Source organism: Salvelinus sp. IW2-2015, linkage group LG7, assembly GCF_002910315.2.
Source record: "Salvelinus sp. IW2-2015 linkage group LG7, ASM291031v2, whole genome shotgun sequence".
Lineage (NCBI taxonomy): Eukaryota > Metazoa > Chordata > Actinopteri > Salmoniformes > Salmonidae > Salvelinus > Salvelinus sp. IW2-2015.
The window spans coordinates 2,652,620-2,672,261 of record NC_036847.1 but is presented as its reverse complement, the minus strand read 5'-3'; the positions used below and the strand labels follow the sequence as shown (position 1 = coordinate 2,672,261).

The 19,642-nt window shown below is 43.6% G+C and overlaps 1 protein-coding gene across 2 annotated transcripts in view; it reads left to right on the top strand.

Annotated features, from left to right (window-relative positions):
- Positions 1 to 19,642, top strand: part of LOC111966196 (protein bicaudal D homolog 2) — a 73,284-nt gene that overhangs the window by 22,425 nt on the left and 31,217 nt on the right. For both annotated transcript variants that reach the window (XM_070444354.1, XM_023990648.2), the window contains exon 2: positions 15,867 to 16,079. In XM_070444354.1, the coding sequence (XP_070300455.1) occupies positions 15,867 to 16,079 (213 nt within the window). The remainder of the gene's footprint in view (positions 1 to 15,866; positions 16,080 to 19,642) is intronic.

The window sequence follows — 19,642 nt, the reverse complement described above, 5'->3', positions numbered from 1 at the left end:
GGACAACAACACTTAGGCTTCTACTTCCAGCTTATACATACTATATACATTTTACAGACACAATCTATTTTACAATAGTTATATTTTGTTTGTTTTTATTCCTTCCTCTACKCTCAACCTCTCCCATCTATTTCTGATGTTCATCCAGTTTGATTTCTATTTGCCATATATTTTTAACTGCTTTTTCACAAAAGTTCTGAACCTATATACATTGTATGGACACAGTATATTTTACATGAGTTATCTTGTTGTTATTAGTCCCACCCTTCAGCTCCATTCAACCCCTCCCATCTATCTCTATTTGCCATACATTCAACTGTGCTGTGATGTTTAACAAAAGTTCTAAACCTTTCTATTCTCGTAGTTTCTACAGATTGTAAATTAAAGATAAACATTTTTGCTATAAGTATTATTATGTTATTGATCGATTGACTATGAATTTTCAAATTACCCAGTAGTGCTATTTCCAGAGTTAGCTCCAGGTAAATGTTGCAATTCTTCAGCCATTCCTCGACCTGTAACCGAAAACAAGCTACATATGCACAGTACCAAAAGAAATGATCGAATGACTCTGTCTCTTCGGCAGCAAAATCTGAAGAGCTGGGAAGGTTGTATCCCCCATATTTATAACGTTCCGGCGTTATATTGCATWTCAGTTCATAAACTATGTGCATGGAATCAGTACATCAAAAATATCTTACCAACTGTTTTGCAGTCTATATGGCACAGCTGTCAATTCTTTGGTCCTTAAATGAAACAGGTATGCTTTTTTATTTATCACAATTGTCTTTAACCTATTTTGGTCTTTAATGCCGACAGACAAGTTCCTTACTTTTTCTCCCTTCCTCTTCCATTTTCAAATCAAATCAAATTTTTCACATACACATGGTTAGCAGATGTTAATGCGAGTGTAGTGAAARGCTTGRYCTTCTAGTTCCGACAGTGCAGTAATATCTAACAGGTAATCTAACAATTCCCCAACAACGACCTAATACACACAAATCTAAAGGGGTGAATGAGAATATGTACATGTAAGTATATGGATGAGCGATGGCCGAGCGGCTTAGGCAAGGTGCAATAGATGGTATAAAATACAGTATGTACATGTGATATGAGTAATGTAAGATATGTAAACATTATAAATAAAATACAGTATATACATGTGATATGTTAAATGTAAGATATGTAAACATTATTAAAGTGGCATTATTTATAGTTGCATTGTATAAAGTGACTAGTGATCCATTTATTCAAGTAGCCAGTGATTGGGTCTCAATGTAGGCAGCAGCCTCTCTGAGTTATTGATTGCTGTTTAGCAGTTTGATGGCCTTGATACACCTGTACTGACCTCGCCTTCTGGATGGAAGATGTGCGAACAGGCAGTGGCTCGGGTGGTTGATGTCCTTGATGATCTTTTTGGCCTTCCTGMGATATCGGGTGCTGTAGGTGTAATGGAGGGCAGGTAGTTTTCCACCAGTGATGCGTTGTGCAGACCGCACCACCCTCTGGAGAGCCTTGCGGTTGAGGGCGGTGCAGTTGCCGTACCAGGCGGTGATACAGCCCGACAGGATGCACTCGATTGTGCATCTGTAAAAGTTTGTCAGGGTTTTGGCTTGTCAAAAAAAAAWTCAGCCTCCTGAGGTTGAAGAGGTGCTGATGCGCCTTTTTCACTACACTGTCTTTGTGGGTGGACCATTTCAGTTTGTCTGTGATGTGTACGCCGAGGAACTTAACTTTCCACCCTCTACACTGCTGTCCCTTCGATGTGGATAGGGGATTGCTCTCTCTGCTGTTTCCTGAAGTCCACGATCATCTCCTTTGTTTTGTTGACGTTGAGTGAGAGGTTGTTTTCCTGACACCACACTCCGAGTGCCCTCACCTCCTCCCTGTAGGCTGTCTCGTCGTTGTTTGTAATCAAGCCCACTACTGTTGTGTCGTCTGCAAACTTGATGATTGAGTTGGAGGCGTGCATGGCCACGCAGTCGTTGGTGAACAGAGAGTACAGGAGGAGGCTGAGCACGCACCCTTGTGGGGCCCCAGTGTTGAGGGTAAGCGGGGTGGAGATGTTGTTTCCTACCATCACCACCTGGGGGCGGCCCGTCAAAAAGTCCAGGACCCAATTGCACAGGGCGGGGTTAACGGGCCACAATGGTGGCACTGTTAGCGGGCCGCGATGGTGGCACTGTATTATCCTCAAAGCGGGCAAAGAAGGAGTTTAGTTTGTTTGGAAGCATGAAGTCGATGTCCCTGACATGGCTGGTTTTCTTTTTGTAGTCCGTGATTTCCTGTAGACCCTGCCACATACGTCTCGTGTCTGAGCCGTTTAATTGCTACTCCACCTTGTCCCTGTACTGGCATTTCGCTTGTTCTTTTGTTTTTGGGCACACTCCCGTACCCCAAGGGGTTCTCTCATACACCCTCGGGGCCAAAACTACACTGTTTATATTCAGTCATATTCCCAGACCTCTTTCCATTGTTAAATGCGGTGGATCGAAACCATCCATCCACGGTTTCTGGTTAGGGTAGGTTTTAATAGTCACAGTGGGTACAACATCTTCAAGGCAGGTGTATAGGTCACCGAGGCAGCGTATAGGTCGATGTTGTTCTCTGAGGCTGACATGAACATATTCCAGTCTGCGTAATCAAACCAATCTTGAAGTGTGGCTTCCAATTGGTCTGACCAGTGTTGAATGGTTCTCATCACTGGTACATCCTGTTTGAGTTTCTGCCTATTAGACGGTAGGAGAAAGATGGTGTCGTGGTAGGATTTCTCGAAGGGCGGGGGAGGGCTTTGTGCATCGCGGAAGTTAGAGAAGCAGTGGTCGAGGATACTGCCCTTGCGCGTAGCGCAATCAATATGCTGGTAGAATTTAGGTAGCCTTGTTCTCAAATTTTCTTTGTTAATATCCCCAGCTACAATAAATYCAGCCTCAGGATATATGGTTTCCAGTTTGCATATAGTCCAGTGAAGTTCCTTGATGGCCMTCTTGGTGTCTGCTTGAGGGGGAATGTACACCTGTGACTATAACTGACGATAATTCTATTGGAAGGTAATATGGCCGGAATTTGATTGTAAGGAATTCTAGGTGGGATGAGCAGTAGGACTTGAGTTCCTGTATGTTGTTATGATTACACCATGAGCTGTTAATCATCAAGGATACACCCCCGCCCTTCCTCTTCCCAGAGAGGTATTTATCTCTGTTGGCGTGATGCATGGAGAAGCCCAGTGGCTGGACCGATTTCGAKAACATATCCCGAGAGAGCCATGTTTCTGTGAAACAGAGAATGTTACAATCTCTGATGTCTCTCTGGAAGGCAACCCTTGCTCGAATTTCYTCTACCTTGTTGTCAAGAGACTGGACATTGGCTAGTAGTGTACTCGAGAGCGGTGGGCAATGTGCACGTCTACGGAGCCTGACCAGGTGGCTGCTTRGTCTGCCCCTACTGCGGCGCCGTTGTTTTGGGTCGACTACTGGAATTAGATCCATTGTCCTGGGTGGTGGTCCGAACAGAGGATCCGCTTCGGGAAAGTCGTATTCCTGGTCGTAATGTTGGTAAGTTGACGTTGCTCTTATATCCAATAGTTCTTCATGGCTGTATGTAATAAGACTTAAGATTTCCTGGGGTAACAATGTAAGAAATAATACATTAAAAAAACAAATACTGCATAGTTTCCTAAGAGCTCAAAGCGAGGCGGCCATCTCTGTCGGCGCCATCATGCTATCAACACTGTAAAACATTTTTGTGGTAATGCTGCAATTAGTTGGTTGTAATTTTGGGTAGAGCAGACATTTCCATGTATGTTTGTTAGCTGTATGTGAGACATAACTCCACCAGTCCTATTTATGATATCATTTACAAAGATTATACTTTTTTWAAAAACATTTAATCGATTTTTTTTWATCAAATAGTATATTTGTGTTTAACCACAAAAAACTGAAATTAAAACCAACTTTCTATGACTTGTTATAAAAATAGTGATATTTTGGAGATGATTTCATTTGAATTAATGTGGCATGTAAGGCAGTGTTAGTTTAACCTGCCCGTTCCATATTTGTCTGTTGAGACTGGGGGAAATAAACAAAGAAAATTGCTCGGAGAAATCCGGTTCTCTCCTTAGAGTTGCGAAACATCGCCCGGGCAGAATAACAGCTTTTTTTTGTGGGGAGGGAGAAATAACACATAATATTTTTCTCTCCCTCAGAGTTTTAACCTCCAGTGTTCTTCCTATGTAAATAAACCACTAACTCAGTTCAGATCCAAACCATTCAGAAAGGTTCCTTACCTCGTAACCGCACATATTTCTGTTATTTTGTATAAATGTTAAATATGGAACATGGTTTGTTTAGGGCAAGTGTACATTTCACTCTGGCCTGGAATCATAACGGCTATACTACCTACATAAAAGATTCCACATCGTACCACCCACAGATAACACCTCTTTATATAAAAACTAGAAAGTGTTTGAGTGCAGAGCTCGGTGGATTAATGCCACATCAGGGGTAGATAATGACTGCTTTAAACCCTGTAATAACACAGTACTACTGACACACTGAGCCCCAGACAGATACAGACACAGTCTCTCTCTTTCTGTGTAGTCTAATAACAGTGCAAGGCTATGGGTCTTCCCACAATAGGTGTTTCAGTAAACTTCCAAGTGATACATTCAACATTTCTTCTTGTGTTGGAGATCTGTACAATAGAATGTGTGATTCTCAGCCTGTCTCTTATACACATCTAGATGTGTATAAGAGACAGGTAGATTGGTGGCACCTTAATTGGGGTCGTTGTAATGGCTGGAGTGGAATCAAATCAAATCAAATTTTATTTGTCACATGTGCCGAATACAACAGTGAAATGCATACTTACAAGCCCTTAACCAACAATGCAGTTTTAGAAAATAAATAAATAAATAAAATTAACAAATAATTAATGAGCAGCAGTAAAACAACAATAGCGAAGGAAGCTTGGCCCCAGTGATGTACTGGGCCGTACGCCTGTCTCTTATACACATCTAGATGTGTATAAGAGACAGAGCTAACACAGCTGACGTGATAGCTAACACAGCTGACGTGATAGCTAACACAGCTGACGTGATAGCTAACACCGCTGACGTGATAGCTAACACAGCTACTAGGAGCACATTCAAGGAATAAAAAAGGAAGCCCTATGATTCTCTTCAATCCCATCTGACGATGGCACTAATCAGATTGAAGTGGATAGCCTGATATCCACAGTAGTCTATTCCCCGTGTTGGAGGAGACATCACAGCACAGGAGGTTGGTGGCACCTTAATTGGGGTCATGGTAATGGCTGGAGTGGAATCAAATCAAATCAAATTTTATTTGTCACATGTGCCGAATACAACAGTGAAATGCATACTTACAAGCCCTTAACCAACAATGCAGTTTTAGAAAATAAATAAATAAATAAAATTAACAAATAATTAATGAGCAGCAGTAAAACAACAATAGCGAAGGAAGCTTGGCCCCAGTGATGTACTGGGCCGTACGCACTACCCTCTGTATGCCTTGCGGTCGGAGGCCGAGCAGTTGCCATACCAGGCAGTCATGCAACCAGTCAGGATGCTCTCGATGGTGCAGCTGTAGAACCTTTTGAGGAMCTGAGGACCCATGCCAAATCTTTCAGTCTCCTGAGGGGGAATAGGTTTTGTCGTGCCCTCTTCACGACTGTCTTGGTGTGCTTGGAACATGTTAGTTGGTTGGAGATGTGGACACCAAGGATCTTGAAGCGCTGAACCTGCTCCACTACAGCCCCTGCTCCACTACAGCCCCTGCTCCACTACAGCCCCGTTCGGTTCTTCTTTTCCTGTAGTCCACAATCATCTCCTTTGTCTTGATCACGTTGAGGGAGAGGTTGTTTCCCTGGCACCCCACAGCCAGGTCTCTGACCTCCTCCCTATAGGCTGTCTCGTCGTTGTCGGTGGTCAGGCCTACCACCTAATGATGGTGTTGGAGCAGAATGGTATCAAATACATCCAACACATGGTTTCCTGGTGTTTAATACCATTCCATTCGCTCCGTTCCAGCCATTATTATGAGCTGTCCTCCCCTCAGCAGCCTCCTTTGCATCATAGATATACACTGTAGGCTGATGTTTTTCTGGCAGCCGCGTAAAGGGCCTCCTAAGTCGGAATAGCAGGGCATTCTAGCGCGGAGTCGTTGCAGAGAGGTGTGTGTGTGTGTGTTAGGGGATTCTCATTTCTGCCACCTCTCTCTCTGCCTCTGGCGTTCTCCATCTAGCATTACCCTCCTGCCCTGGACCTGTACACTCTCTCGGGCTTAATAGTTGTTTCTTAGGGGTTGAAGTTTAGATTCAAGCCCTCAAGTCTTTCGAAAGTTTAGTCTTATGCTGAGCAGAGGAAAACACAAAAACACTCTGATCCCCAACCAGATAAAACTCTATTCTGCTGAGCTATTTTCCTATTGTGTGTCTGTGAGTTTCATTTTGTGTGTGTTGTCTAACCTCTCGCACACTGCTCCCTAGGCTCTTTGGTGTAGTATTCCTTCCCTTCAGTGTGTGTGTGTGTGCTGCTAGCAGCTTTCAAAACCTCAGCAGCAGTGAGAGGTCTGAACACTCTCCTCTCTCTGGAGGCATGGGGCACCAGGTGCTGCAGTACACCTGACTGGAGGGCAAATAGGAAAAATGAAAATGTTAAGTGTGTAAAGCCAAATGTGTGTGCGTGTGTGTTTTTAATCCCCCTTGCTTCTCTGTTCCTTCGATCCCTCTCTCACCCTGGTTCCCCTCTCGCTCTCTGAAATGATGATTCTCATTCTGAAATAGTTCCATGTAATGAAGGGCCTAGTCGTTAATCAGATCATCATCTTTTATCCCCTGTTAGATGACTCATGTCTGGACCTGTTGAGGGTTGGAGGGAAAACACAGTATGTTACTTGGGTTCTATCTGACGATTGTGCATGTAGAACAGACCCATTTGTCACGGTGACATAGCCCAGATCACGTTTTCATGCGTGACGTGATGAGAGCCTACTGCAGGTGTTCCGTGATTAGGGAGATGAGGTTTGAACTATAGGGAAAGAAACAGTGTTAACACTGATGTGAGGAATCCACTTTTCACATCTCTCTCTCTCACTCTCTCTCTCTCTCTCTCTCTCTGTAGAAGCACTCCGTCACTCATTAACACTCTGCCATTGGCTTTGAGATCCCTGTGGCACATCAACCGCCAGTGCCACTGTTCTCTAGGTAAATGATTAGCAGAGGCACACAAACACACGTGAAGGGCTTGACATTCCTCACCAAGGCTATGTAGATGTAGATAAGGGAAAAACCGGGTCATTGTTTTTGTCATTTGGACATCGAAATGTCCTCAGATGCTGTTAGAGGGAGTAAGTAGATGTGAGAGAGAGCCTCCGGTGCTAGGTCAGTGTGTGTCTGTCCGCCCGTGTACGTGTGTCCACGTTATGAAGAGCACACTGGGAGATATCCATAATTGTAAAGCATTTGATAATGGCCGCTAAATATAGAAACTGCACACATACCTCAAAGGTCTGTGAGAGGTAGAGAAAGAAACTGCGCTGTCTGTGCAGTGGCCCGTGAACAAGAGGGGGAGAGAGAGAGGGAGGTAGAGAGAGGGAGGGAGAATTTTTCTGTTTACCGCAGAAGGCTCTCTCACTCCATGTGTGGTGCGATTCACAAGTCGGGAACAACCATTGAGTTAAAAAAAAAAAATTCTAACCTTCTCGAACGACATTCGGAGCACTGAAACACCGAACAGTCGTCGCTGAGCTGAGGCACTGCAGAGGCATGCAGGGTCAAGGTACTGATTATCATCAGCTCTGTGACTGCCTGTCTGAGTAACCATTACAGGCCTCTCTTGTAATATGACACGACTGCTTCTGCATGCCAGAGCTGGGAGTGTGGTGTGAGTTTGAATGTTACTGTATTGGTAACAGTATAATCTACAGAGTGTGTTGTGGTTCAAAGAAAGTGTGTGTATTTAGCTAAATTTCAGTTAAATGTTTAACTGTGAGTTAGTGTTTTAGTTTCCATGGTCATTGTAGACCTAGTTGAAGTTCATAGTGTGTTTATCTTTGTGTGGTGCTGATCCAAAGGTCTCTGATTTCTCTCTCACGTTTCTGGGCTGTAATGCGGGGGGGGGGGCCTGCCAGTGTGGTGCCCAATCCTGTCCTATCTGAAACAACCAGGGTGCGTACCATTCTTTTAGCTATCAGAATCTGGCACAGAGATACTATCACATTGAACAGTCTTTGGTGCGTTGTTGAGCTTGTGAAGCCCGTGCAATTTCTGTGTTATTTCCCTGCAGTACTGCAGTGTGTTTGTGTTGTGCGTGCGGACTGGCTACTCTCTATATCAGTATGCTATTCACACCCATCCTTTCCAATTCAAGATTGCAATGCAGGGGCCAGATAACCCCTCTCTCTGGTCGTTAGCTACCTCACTGTGTGTCGTGTGACATTACGAAAAGTACAGCGTTCTACTGTCTGGTTCCAGACAAAGACTTTGGCCTTTTCTCTGCCTTTCCCTGTCTCTGGCTTTTTCTACTCTCTCTCCATTGTTTTTCATTCAGGGCCATTTTGTTTTCTGTTTGTTTTTGATGGAAAATGGGGGGATTGCAGTGTGGGGTTAAAATGGAGTTTAAGGGGTCAGATCATCACACGGTCAGAGATGGGAGGAAGCGGATCCAAATTCAAATGGGATTGATCATGATAGAATGGGCTCTAACAGGGTTTAGTCCTGAGGCAATGTAGGTTAAAAAAACTATCTGGCATCGATTAGTTCACCATAGGCCTTTCTCAGTGGACCGCACACACACACACACACACACACACACACACACACACACACACACACACACACACACACACACACACACACACACACACACACACACACACACACACACACACACCAAGAAGCAGAGAACGGAGAAGATTGGGCTTAGCTTCTGCTAGTTTGATCTTCTGCTTCGTAAGGTCTTGCTGGATCTCTGGAGGATCTCTCCCCTCGTTCACCCACAGGGTTTGCCCTGCTCAAATCCTTCTAGCAAGACGCCTGCTTCTCTCGCATCGGGAACATGAGGGGGAAAAAATAGAATATCTCATGCGGCTGGGGTTTAGTTTGGCATCACAGGCTCAGCTTCTTAAGGTTGAAGATAACAGGTTTAGAGGAATGTGGTGTGTGAGTGGGTGGCTGGATGGATGGGGGATGATGGTTGTTGGATTAGAAGAACCTTGTACCTTACTCTAACCTGCTCTCTGAGCTAATGTATAGCTTTAAGCAGGTGGTCTTTGACCAGGAGCTGTCTAGGATCATATACCAGATTTGACTGACACACACGCTAGCTCCTTTTCAGTCCTGATAGGCCTTGTCCTCTAATCAGTGACCTTTGAACCCTAACACTCTGTGGTGTCTGTATTGTCAGATTACAGGGGAATAACTATTATCAGGACACGTTCTTAACACTGACACTGAGGGGTATTCACACTCTGGTGTCTTAAGGATCCACCCCTTTAAAAAAAAAAAWWWTTCGCCTGAAATGACATACTCAAATCTAACTGCCTGTGGCTCAGGCCCTGAAGCAAGGATATGCATGTTCTTGGTACCATTTCAAAGAAAACACTTTGAAGTTCATGGAAATGTGAAAGGAATGTAGGAGAATCTACCCCAATAGATCTGGTAAAAGATAATACAAAGAAAAAATATCAACCGTTCTTTTGTATTTTTTTGTACCATCATCTTTGAAATGCAAGAGAAAGGCCATAATGTATTATTCCAGCCCAGGTGCAATATATAGTTTGGCCACTAGGTGACAGCAGTGTATGAGCAATGTTTTAGACTGACCCAATGAAACATTARATTTCTGTTCAAAATTTTGTATCAAGACTGCCCAAATACGCCTAATTTGTTTATTAATAACTTTTTATGTTCAAAATTGTGCACTCTCCTCAAACAATAGCATGGTATTCTTTCACTGTAATAGCTACTGTAAATTGGACAGTGCAGTTAGATTAACAAGAATTTCAGCTTTCTGCCAATATCAGATATGTCTATGTCCTGGGGAATTTTCTTGTTACTTACAACCTCATGCTAAMCGCATTAGCCTACGTTAGCTCAACCGTCCCGTGGAAGGGACACCGATCCCGAAGAAGTTTTTAAGTCCCTTAGTTCTGTTCGTTTTGACTGGTGTGAACACTATCTGCACTTGGAAGCCCACTAAACAATGCACCATGGTTCGCTCAGAACGGGCGATCTTGGTCCGGTTCAGTTCGTACCGTGGTGCGGTTCGCTGCAGGTGAGAACGCAGTCCGAACCAAACACATGCGTTATTATTGGTTGTTTGATGAAATGCATGCAGCATCATAACTTGAGATCTCTGAAAAACATTCTGTGGGTAGCAGCAGCATTTATGAGCTCATCCGATGCAGATTATGGGAGACGGAGGCTATACCGTGGATAGACTACTCACGTCGCAGTTAGAGCAGCTAWTGCGCTGTATCCTCCCGCATGTTGTTGGAAGACCAGAGCGAAAGTAATATAAAGATTGGGACACACAACTGATGCTTCATGTTAATCATACATGGATTTAACGTGAGKATTTTTGTCCAATAATGACTTCATGGACACATGATTTTGTTAAGGAATTTTTGTTTGTTTAGCATTTGACAACGGGGGGAAAAAACTCTGATTCGAACTACAGATTAAAACTACAGTACCAGTCAAAAGTGTGGACCCACCTACTCATTCAAGGGTTTTTCTTTATTTTGACTATTTTCTACATRGTAMYATAATAGTGAAGACATCAAAACTATGAAATAACACATATGGAATCATGTAGTAACCAAAAAAGTGTTTAACAAATCAAAATCTATTTTATATTTGATATTCTTCAAAGTAGCCACCCTTTGCCTTGATGACAGCTTTGCAAACTCTTGGCATATGTGGGAACTCCTTCAAGACTGTTGGAAAAGCATTCCAGGAGGAACCTAGTTGAGAGAATGCCAAGAGTGTGCAACTACATTATAAAATCCATGTACACAAACAACAAGTGTGAAATTAAATTTTGCAAAACACAAAATGAGGTGGAAACTGAGCTGCACTTCTTAACCTCCTGCCAAATGTATGACCATATTATGTCATTGTCGTCGTTTTAAATAAGAATTTGTTCTTAACTGACTTGCCTAGTTAAATAAAGGTTAAATTTAAACACAGCAGCAAGATTTGTGATCTCTTGCCACAAGAAAAGGGCAACCAGTGAAAAACAAACACCATTGTAAATATAACCTATATTTATGTTTATTTATTTTCTCTTTCGTACTTTAAACTACTTGCACATCATTACAACACTGTATAGATACTGTACATAATATGACATTTGAAATATCTTTATTCTTTTGGAACTTTTGGAAGTGTAATGTTTAAAGTTAATATMTTATMGTTTATTTCACWTTTTTWWATTATTTATTTCACTTGCTTTGGCAATATAAACATACATTTCCCATGCCAAAAAAGCCCTTAAATTGAATTGAATTGAAAAATTGAGAGAGCGAGAGAGAGAAGCAGACAGAGAGAGAGAGGAAGATCAGAGATGACACTACATCCTCCCCCTCCCCAGAACATCACATGACGATGAAGCTAACTGTGATGATGTGCTTTGCTGTCTGCCTGGGGGCCCATAGGGATCAGAACCCAGCAGGAAGTCTGGTTAGATCCATCCCATAATATATGGGCTCATTTGGAATCAGACCTTGTTGGCTTCATAGGGCCAAATCTCCAGTGGGTTCTGTCTTCTCCTATTCCCTTTCAACATGCTAAAGCTTGTAGCTCGTTTCTGAGTTACCACAAATATCCGACTGATTCATTCTCTTAAAGTCAGCTGTCACCTTCCTTACCTACATATAGTTGAAGTCGGGAGTTTACATACACGTTAGCCAAATATATTAAACTCAGTTTTTGACAATTCCTGACATTTAATCCGAGAAAAAAATCCCTGTCTTAGGTCAGTTAGGATCACCACTTTATTTTAAGAATGTGAAATGTCAGAATAATAGTAGAGAGAATGATTTATTTCAGCTTTTCTTTCTTTCATCACATTCCTAGTGGGTGAGAAGTTTTCATACACTCAATTAGTATTTGGTAGCATTGCCTTTAAATTGTTTAACTTGGGTCAAACGTTTCAGGTAGACTTCCACAAGCTTCCCACAATAAGTTGGGTGAATTTCGTCCCATTCCTCCTGACAGAGCTGGTGTAACTGAGTCAGGTTTTTAGGCCTCCTTGCTCGCACAGGCTTTTTCAGTTTTGGCCACAAATTTTCTATAGGATTGAGGTCAGGGCTTTGTGATGGCCACTCCAATACCTTGACTTTGTTGTCCTTAAACCATTTTGCCACAACTTTGGAAGTATGCCATTGCCAGTATGCCAGGTCATTGTCCATTTGGAAGACCCATTTGTGACCAAGCTTTAACTTCCTGATGTCTTGAGATGTTTCTTAAATATATCCACAGAATTTTCCYTCCMCATGATACCATCTATTTTGTGAAGTGCACCAATCCCTCCTGCAACAAAGCACCCCCACAACATGATGCTGCCACKCCRGTGCTTCATGGTTGGGATGGTGTTRTTCGGCTTGCAAGCCTCCCCCTTTTTCCTCCAAACATAACGATGATCATTATGGCCAAACAGTTCTATTTTTGTTTCATCAGACCAGAGGACATTTCTCATAAAAGTACGATCTTTGTCCCCATGTGCAGTTGCAAACTGTAGTCTGGCTTTTTTATGGTGGTTTTGGAGCAGTGGTTTCTTCCTTGCTGAGCGGCCTTTCAGGTTATGTCGATATAGGACTCTTTTTACTGTGGATATAGATACTTTTGTACCTGTTTCCGCCAGCATGTTCARAAGGTCCTTTGCTGTTGTCCTGGGATTGATTTGCACTTTTCGCARCAACGTASGTTCATCTCTATGAGACAGAACACCTCTCCTTCCTGACTGGTATGATGGTTGCGTGGTCCCATGGTGTTTATACTTGCGTACTATTGTTTGTACAGATGAACGTGGTACCGTCAGGTGTTTGGAAATTGCTCCCAAGGATGAACCAGACTTGTGGAGGTCTACAATGTTTTGTTGTTGAGGTCTTGACTTATTTCTTTTGGTTTTACCATGATGTCAAGCAAAGAGGCACTGAGTTTGAAGGTAGTCCTTGAAATACATCCACAGGTACACCTCCAATTGACTCAAATGATGTCAATTASCCTARCAGAAGCTTCTAAAGATTTTTCCAAGCTGTTTAAAGGCACAGTCAACTTAGTGTATGTACCTTCTGACCCACTGGGATTGTGATACAGTGAAATATAAGTGAAATAATCTGTCTGTAAACAATTGTTGGGAAAATTATCTGTGTCATGCACAAAGTAGATTTACCAAAACTATAGTTTGTTAACAAGAAATTTGTGGAGTGGTTGAAAAACGAGTTTTATGGACTCCAACCTAAGTGTATGTTAACTTCCGACTTCAACTGTATGTATGTTATCATGAATTCCCCTTTTATTAGCCATATCGCAATATGCTAATTCTCACTAACATCCTCTCACAGTTAACATATGGTGTGTCAGGGGTGCCGCATTAAATGTATGGATTGTTTGCACTCCACATCCCCCAAACGTTACCCCACGCATAGGGGATGAGATTAAGGGGCTTGGGTCAGCGGATTGCGGCTCGGTGCCCCCCATTTGAAGCCTGTCTGCCCGTGCCCCCTAGATTAGATTGATAGGGTCAGAGCCCCCCCCCCCCCTACAATCCAGATTATAGTGATAGGATTCCCCTACTTTCTGATTGGGTTAATCCCTTCGCTTAATGACGATTTAATCAAAGAGGGGATGCGGTTGTTTTGGTGGGTTGAGCTTTGGGTGGACGGGGGCTCGTTTTGAGGCACACGTGGTGTGTGATAGCACTCAACGCGTGCGGATACCGTTTGTCGACGTAGTACAAGCTTGGTCATTTATCACCCGTTATGGTATCCCAAGGTCTCTGGGCGCAGTGTGGGAACCTGAACACAGTGCTGGCCTTCAGAGGGGCATGTAGGGACATGTTCGTATGAGCCCTCAAGCTCCATGAGTCCTATGTTTACATTCTTCAACGCCGTACGGCTCTCCAGACCTGTGGGTGAGTGCGTTAGCCAATGCGCCGCAGTGCGAGCCTGTGTGTAGATTGGTGTTCTCTAGGTGGCCTGAGATCCTTGACTCCTTTTTCCATGCTACAGCCAGAACCAATCCAACCATTCTAGAGCCATTCCAGGCTCCCAGTGAAAGCATACTGTTGTTCTCAGCTGGAATGTTTATCTGATCGTGTTTATGCTATCTAATTTCCTGCCATCTCTACATCTTTACCCATCACGTGAGATGTCCATCATGCACGAGACACGATGTCATTTTCATGCCTGGCTGTAACCCACTGAACTGGTTCTGCACCGGATTTTTTATTTGAGCTCCGTCTGTAACTAGTTCAATTTCGCAAATGTAATTTTAAAGTGCAGATTTCCTTTATTCTCTAAAGCCCTCAAACTCAACTGCGTTTAAAAAAAAAATTCTTCCCCTCTAAACAGGGACAGCAGGCTCCAGACCTTGTAGGGTAAGAGTTGAATACCCCTGCTCAAAAGGAAGGAATTACTGGGATTATGTTGAAACGCAGTAAAACGAGTTAATCCGGCCACAGTCACGTGCATGTGTACTTTATAGTGTGTACTGTAGAGTGTGTACTTTATAGTGTGTACTGTAGAGTGTGTCAGGGTCAGAGAGAGAGTGAGAGGAGCTAAAAGCAAGGTCAGCTGTCTGATAACCTCAGGTGAATCCAGACGTAGGGATTGTAGTCCAGCTGAGAGACAAAATGAGAAATTAATATCTCCATCAAATGGATCACTGGGGATTGGAAATTAAATCTGTAGTCAGAGGGTGATTATTCTGAGAGAGAGGGAGAGAGAAACCTAGAGTCTCTCTGTGTGGCCAGACATTTCTGAACAGGCACTGTGATAGGGCTGCCTCATGGTCCATTAAGAAATTAGGGTCAAAGTCCCGACAGAAGAACAATTAATAGTGAAGTGAAACACACCGTTATTGACTAAAGGCCATTATAGCAGCAAAGAGACAAAAAGGGATCAGAGAATACAAGCCCTSTCTCACTGTCACACTCTCGTGTGTCCCTGGCCTGTGGTAGTAGAGACATCTTCCCTTTCTAAACAGCTGTCAATCTGGGGAATTTGGATGATTTTATCGGTCTGTATTCATAAATGATCTTAAGAGCATTGGACTATATTCTATAATCAGAGAGGGACAGTGTTTGTCCAGGAGGTTTCCTATCTAGCCTGTCTTCTGTTTTACTTGGATTTGTTCCTATTTGTTTGAGCTGCCGTTCTGCTTGGTCTCTGGTTGAGCATGTGCAGTATGGACTAGCGTCCTATGGGTAGAGAGGGTGGGGGAGAAGAGCGAGTCGGTAGGGGCAAGAGAGGGGGATGATGGAGGGAGGAATAGAGGTGTTAGAGGAGGATGATGGCATCCAGGTGGAAACTGTTATGACAGGATATACTCTTTTAGGAGGGAGAGTTTTTGGGACAGCACTCTCCTCCTCTCTGTTCTGTTTCACTGGTTCTGTCCCCAGCTGAACCTCAGCTGAACAAGTGGGCTCATTTCAAAATGGATGACATTCCAAATGGGAAAAGTAGCTCAGGAGATCAGCTGAGTAAATCCTACGTGCTGGAACTCTCTGAAATAGTGTTCGCGTGCACGTGCTCTTCTCAAACATCTGCCTACAGTAGCCTTTCCACTGCGTTTACCAAAACTTAACCTGTCTCCCTTCCTGTCTCTCTCTCTCTCTCCAGGCGTTTGGACAAGCCTACTCCAACCATAAGAAGGTGGCTGCAGACGGGGAGAGCAGGGAGGAGTCTCTGATCCAGGAGGCGGTGTGTAAGGAGGCCTATTACGAGCAGCGGGTCCTGGAGCTGCAGACGGAGCTCCGCCAGGCCCGTAATGTCCTCACCAACACCCAGTCAGAGAACGAACGCCTGGCCTCCATCGCCCAGGAGATGAGAGAGGTAAGATGAGAGAAAAAAGCGGGAGATAGAACAGATAAAGTTGCCACATCCTACTATAGATACGAGTTTGCATACAGACTAATACCCCACCTGGTATTAAAATACATACGGTTATATTTTCTGGACAGGTGTAGACTATATTCACAAAAGACACATTGTAATCCTATCTTGATTTGATCTYGATTCTAGTTAACTACCCATTACTGGATTTGTAGYGCATGGCGCTTGCATTGCCAGGGTTGTGGGTTCAATTCCCACAGGGGACCAGTATGATGAAAATGTATGCACTCACTACTGTAAGTTGCTCTGGATGAGAGCATCTGCTAAAMGATGTGAAATGGTTTGTTTTGGACCATTTGTGATTCGATTTGATAATTAATATAGACTGGGTATATGAGATCAGATCCTATTGTCGACTATTATATGTGCATGTATGTAAATAAAAATGACACTTGCACATTCTCAACCACACAATTGCTGATACACACACACACACACACKCACACACACACCCACACACACACCTTCGACTTCGCAGATATGTATGTGCCCGTACTAGCATTGAAGCTTTCCCAATGATCTATACTTGGCGACACTTGCGCAATGTACACACCCATACAAATGTGCTATACATTCAGATATTGTTTATTTATACCCTGCCTGTGGCTACTAGACTACAGTTCCAGACTTGCCTGACTCCAGTGCTCGCGGTTGAACTCTGCTTGGCGTGTTCAGGCAGGACTAATCACACCCTGATYGTTTCAGCCCCTGTGCTGAACTGGCACAGGTCAGGCTGATTGAACGAGCGCCATAATGACTGTCGTACTGATGTGGTCCTGTCTCTGCAGCCCTGGGGGATCTGGGCGAGAAGGAGAGAGCAGGGGAATCTTAACGGCCTGTCTCTGCTGTGGCGTGATGAAGGGAAAGGGTTAAGAACTGCTTCTTGGTTAAAGACAATTGTGATACGTAAAAAAGCGTACCAGTTTCATTTAAGGACCAAAGAATTGACAGCTGCGCCGTACAAATTGCAAAATAGTTGGGAAGAGATTTTCGTTTTTAACGATTCCATGGCACATCGATTCAAAACGTACAGTTTTTCTATGTAAGTTATTATACAAAACTCTTGCAACCAATAGAATGTTACATACAGTTGAAGTCGGAAGTTTACATACACTTAGGTTGGAGTCATTAAAACTTGTGTTGTTGTKCATTAGTTTACTCCAACTAGGGGAGGGGTGGTAGGGTTAGGGGAAAATAATAAAGGAAAATATATATATTTTTAAATATATGMGGTGTTGGAAATGATGCAGACAATTACATTGATAGAAGCCACAAGCTAATTGCAATATTGAAGCTGATCCACCCCCCCCCCCAAAAAAATGCTTATTGCGAAAGGCAGATCATAGTTGAGTAAAACTTCTACTATAGGCAAACTAGGCATATCAGGCATTATGCACATATTATGGTTACAGGTTAATTGTTGCATTAGTAATGCATGAATGCTGTGGCACTAGTGCACGTTACACAGAGTACAGGAACTAGGTCCTGAGATTATCAGCAGTGCCCATCGGCCAGCCTCTGGCGTCACTGGCGTGCCTCTCGTCTCACATCAGATCTGGCATCCTTCCCTGGCTTGAGAGCGCCAGCCGTGCCACCCGCCTGCCCTCTTGTCCGCTATTGTCCAGATAAGAGCCAGTGAGATGCCACACACACCACTCGCATCCCCTCACACACTGCCCCACTAACACACATACACCCACATTGTCTCAGAGACATCCCCTCCGCACACTGCCCCACTAACACACATACACCCACATTGTCTCAGAGACATCCCCTCCGCACACTGCCCCACTAACACACATACACCTACATTGTCTCAGAGACATCCCCCTCGCACACTGCCCCACTAACACACATACACCTACATTGTCTCAGAGACATCAGGTCATACATCCCCAATCATCATAACAGCATCCTGTATCGTCTGTGCTCTCTTTTGTTTTTAAATGTCATTTACATTCAGGCCTAATTAGCCTCATTAGTGGGGACTGCGTGTATGTGTGTGTGTGTGTGTGTGTGTGTGTGTGTGTCTGGGCTGAGCCAGCAGTGAAGAGATTGAAATAACGAGAGGGGCCGGTATGTTGAAAGGGGGACTGGCCCCTCTTGGGGAGGTGGTTAGCTTTGAACCTTTGAGCCCGGCTGTCTGACAGAAGGAGAGGYAGACAGAAAGAGAGGGAGAGAGCGAAGGAGAGAGGGAGGGAATGAAAGAGAGGGGCTCTCACTTCTAGATTGTTTGATCTGAAGGGCTGTTCTCTTAGTAGTAGGTATTAAGGGTGAAATAATGAGGAGGGATTTCTGACACCGGCTGCTGAGCAGGGCGAGGATAAGGTATATACAGTAGATTACAAGAAGGGCAAGACGATAGAGCGGTACCTCACCGCCATAAGCCTTAACACTGTTCCTGTGTCTCCTTCTCCTGTCAAATTTATTTCATCAAAACAAATTAATTTCTCAGGGCTTTATTTTGTTAACAGAAAATCATTAAAGAATGCTGTGCGCGCTCTCTCTCTCTCTCTCTATCTCTCTCCCTCTGTCTCCCCCTCTTTCTCTCCCAACCTCTCTCCCGCTTACTCTCTCCCTTCCTTGTTTAACCCCTCTCCCCAAATCCCTCCATGTTGGGACTCATCAGATTTAGTTAAGCTCTGCAACAGCGTTTTTGCTGCTCAAGTTAGKGATTACTCCAGTTCTGGGAGGGGAGAGGGTCTGAAGGCCTCCCTGTCTAAGGGAGTTTGACACCCCGTCAGTTTGGAAACACGTCTGCGGCAAGGTAATCAAATCCTCACACTTGGCCTTCAGTCTGGCGCTTCTTATAGATATTAGCGCAAAAAAAATAAAGTACTAACAATTTTCGTCAGGCTCTAGGAAATGGGCCAGTTGCTACTTGGCTCTGGCGACTGAAACAAGTCTTAAGATTGGCTTTATGGAAGCCAGATGTCTTTCTCCAAACATAGCTTATGTTTGACTTAGGCTGTGTCTCGTCTGCAGTAACAGAAGAGTATCAGTATTACCTACATACTTGCACTTACAGTTGAAGTCGGAAGTTTACATGGACTTAGTTTGGAGTCATTAAAACTCATTTTTCAACCACTCCACAAATTTCTTGTTAACCAACTATAGTTTTGGCAAGTCGGTTAGGACATATACTTTGTGCAAGACACAAGCAATTTTTCCAAAAATTGTTTACAGACAGACTATTTCARTTATAYMTCACTGCATCACAATTCCAGTGGGTCAGAGGTTTACATACACTAAGTTGACTATGCCTTTAAACAGCTTGGAAAATTCCAGAAAATGATGTCATGGCTTTAGAAGCTTCTGATAGGCTAATTGACATCATTTGAGTCAATTGGAGGTGTACCTGTGGAATGTATTTCAAGGCCTACCTTCAAAACTCAATGCCTCTTTGCTTGACATCATGGGAAAATCAAAAGAAAATCAGCCAAGACCTCAGAAAGAAAAATTGTAGACCTCCACAAGTCTGGTTCATCCTTGGAGCAATTTCC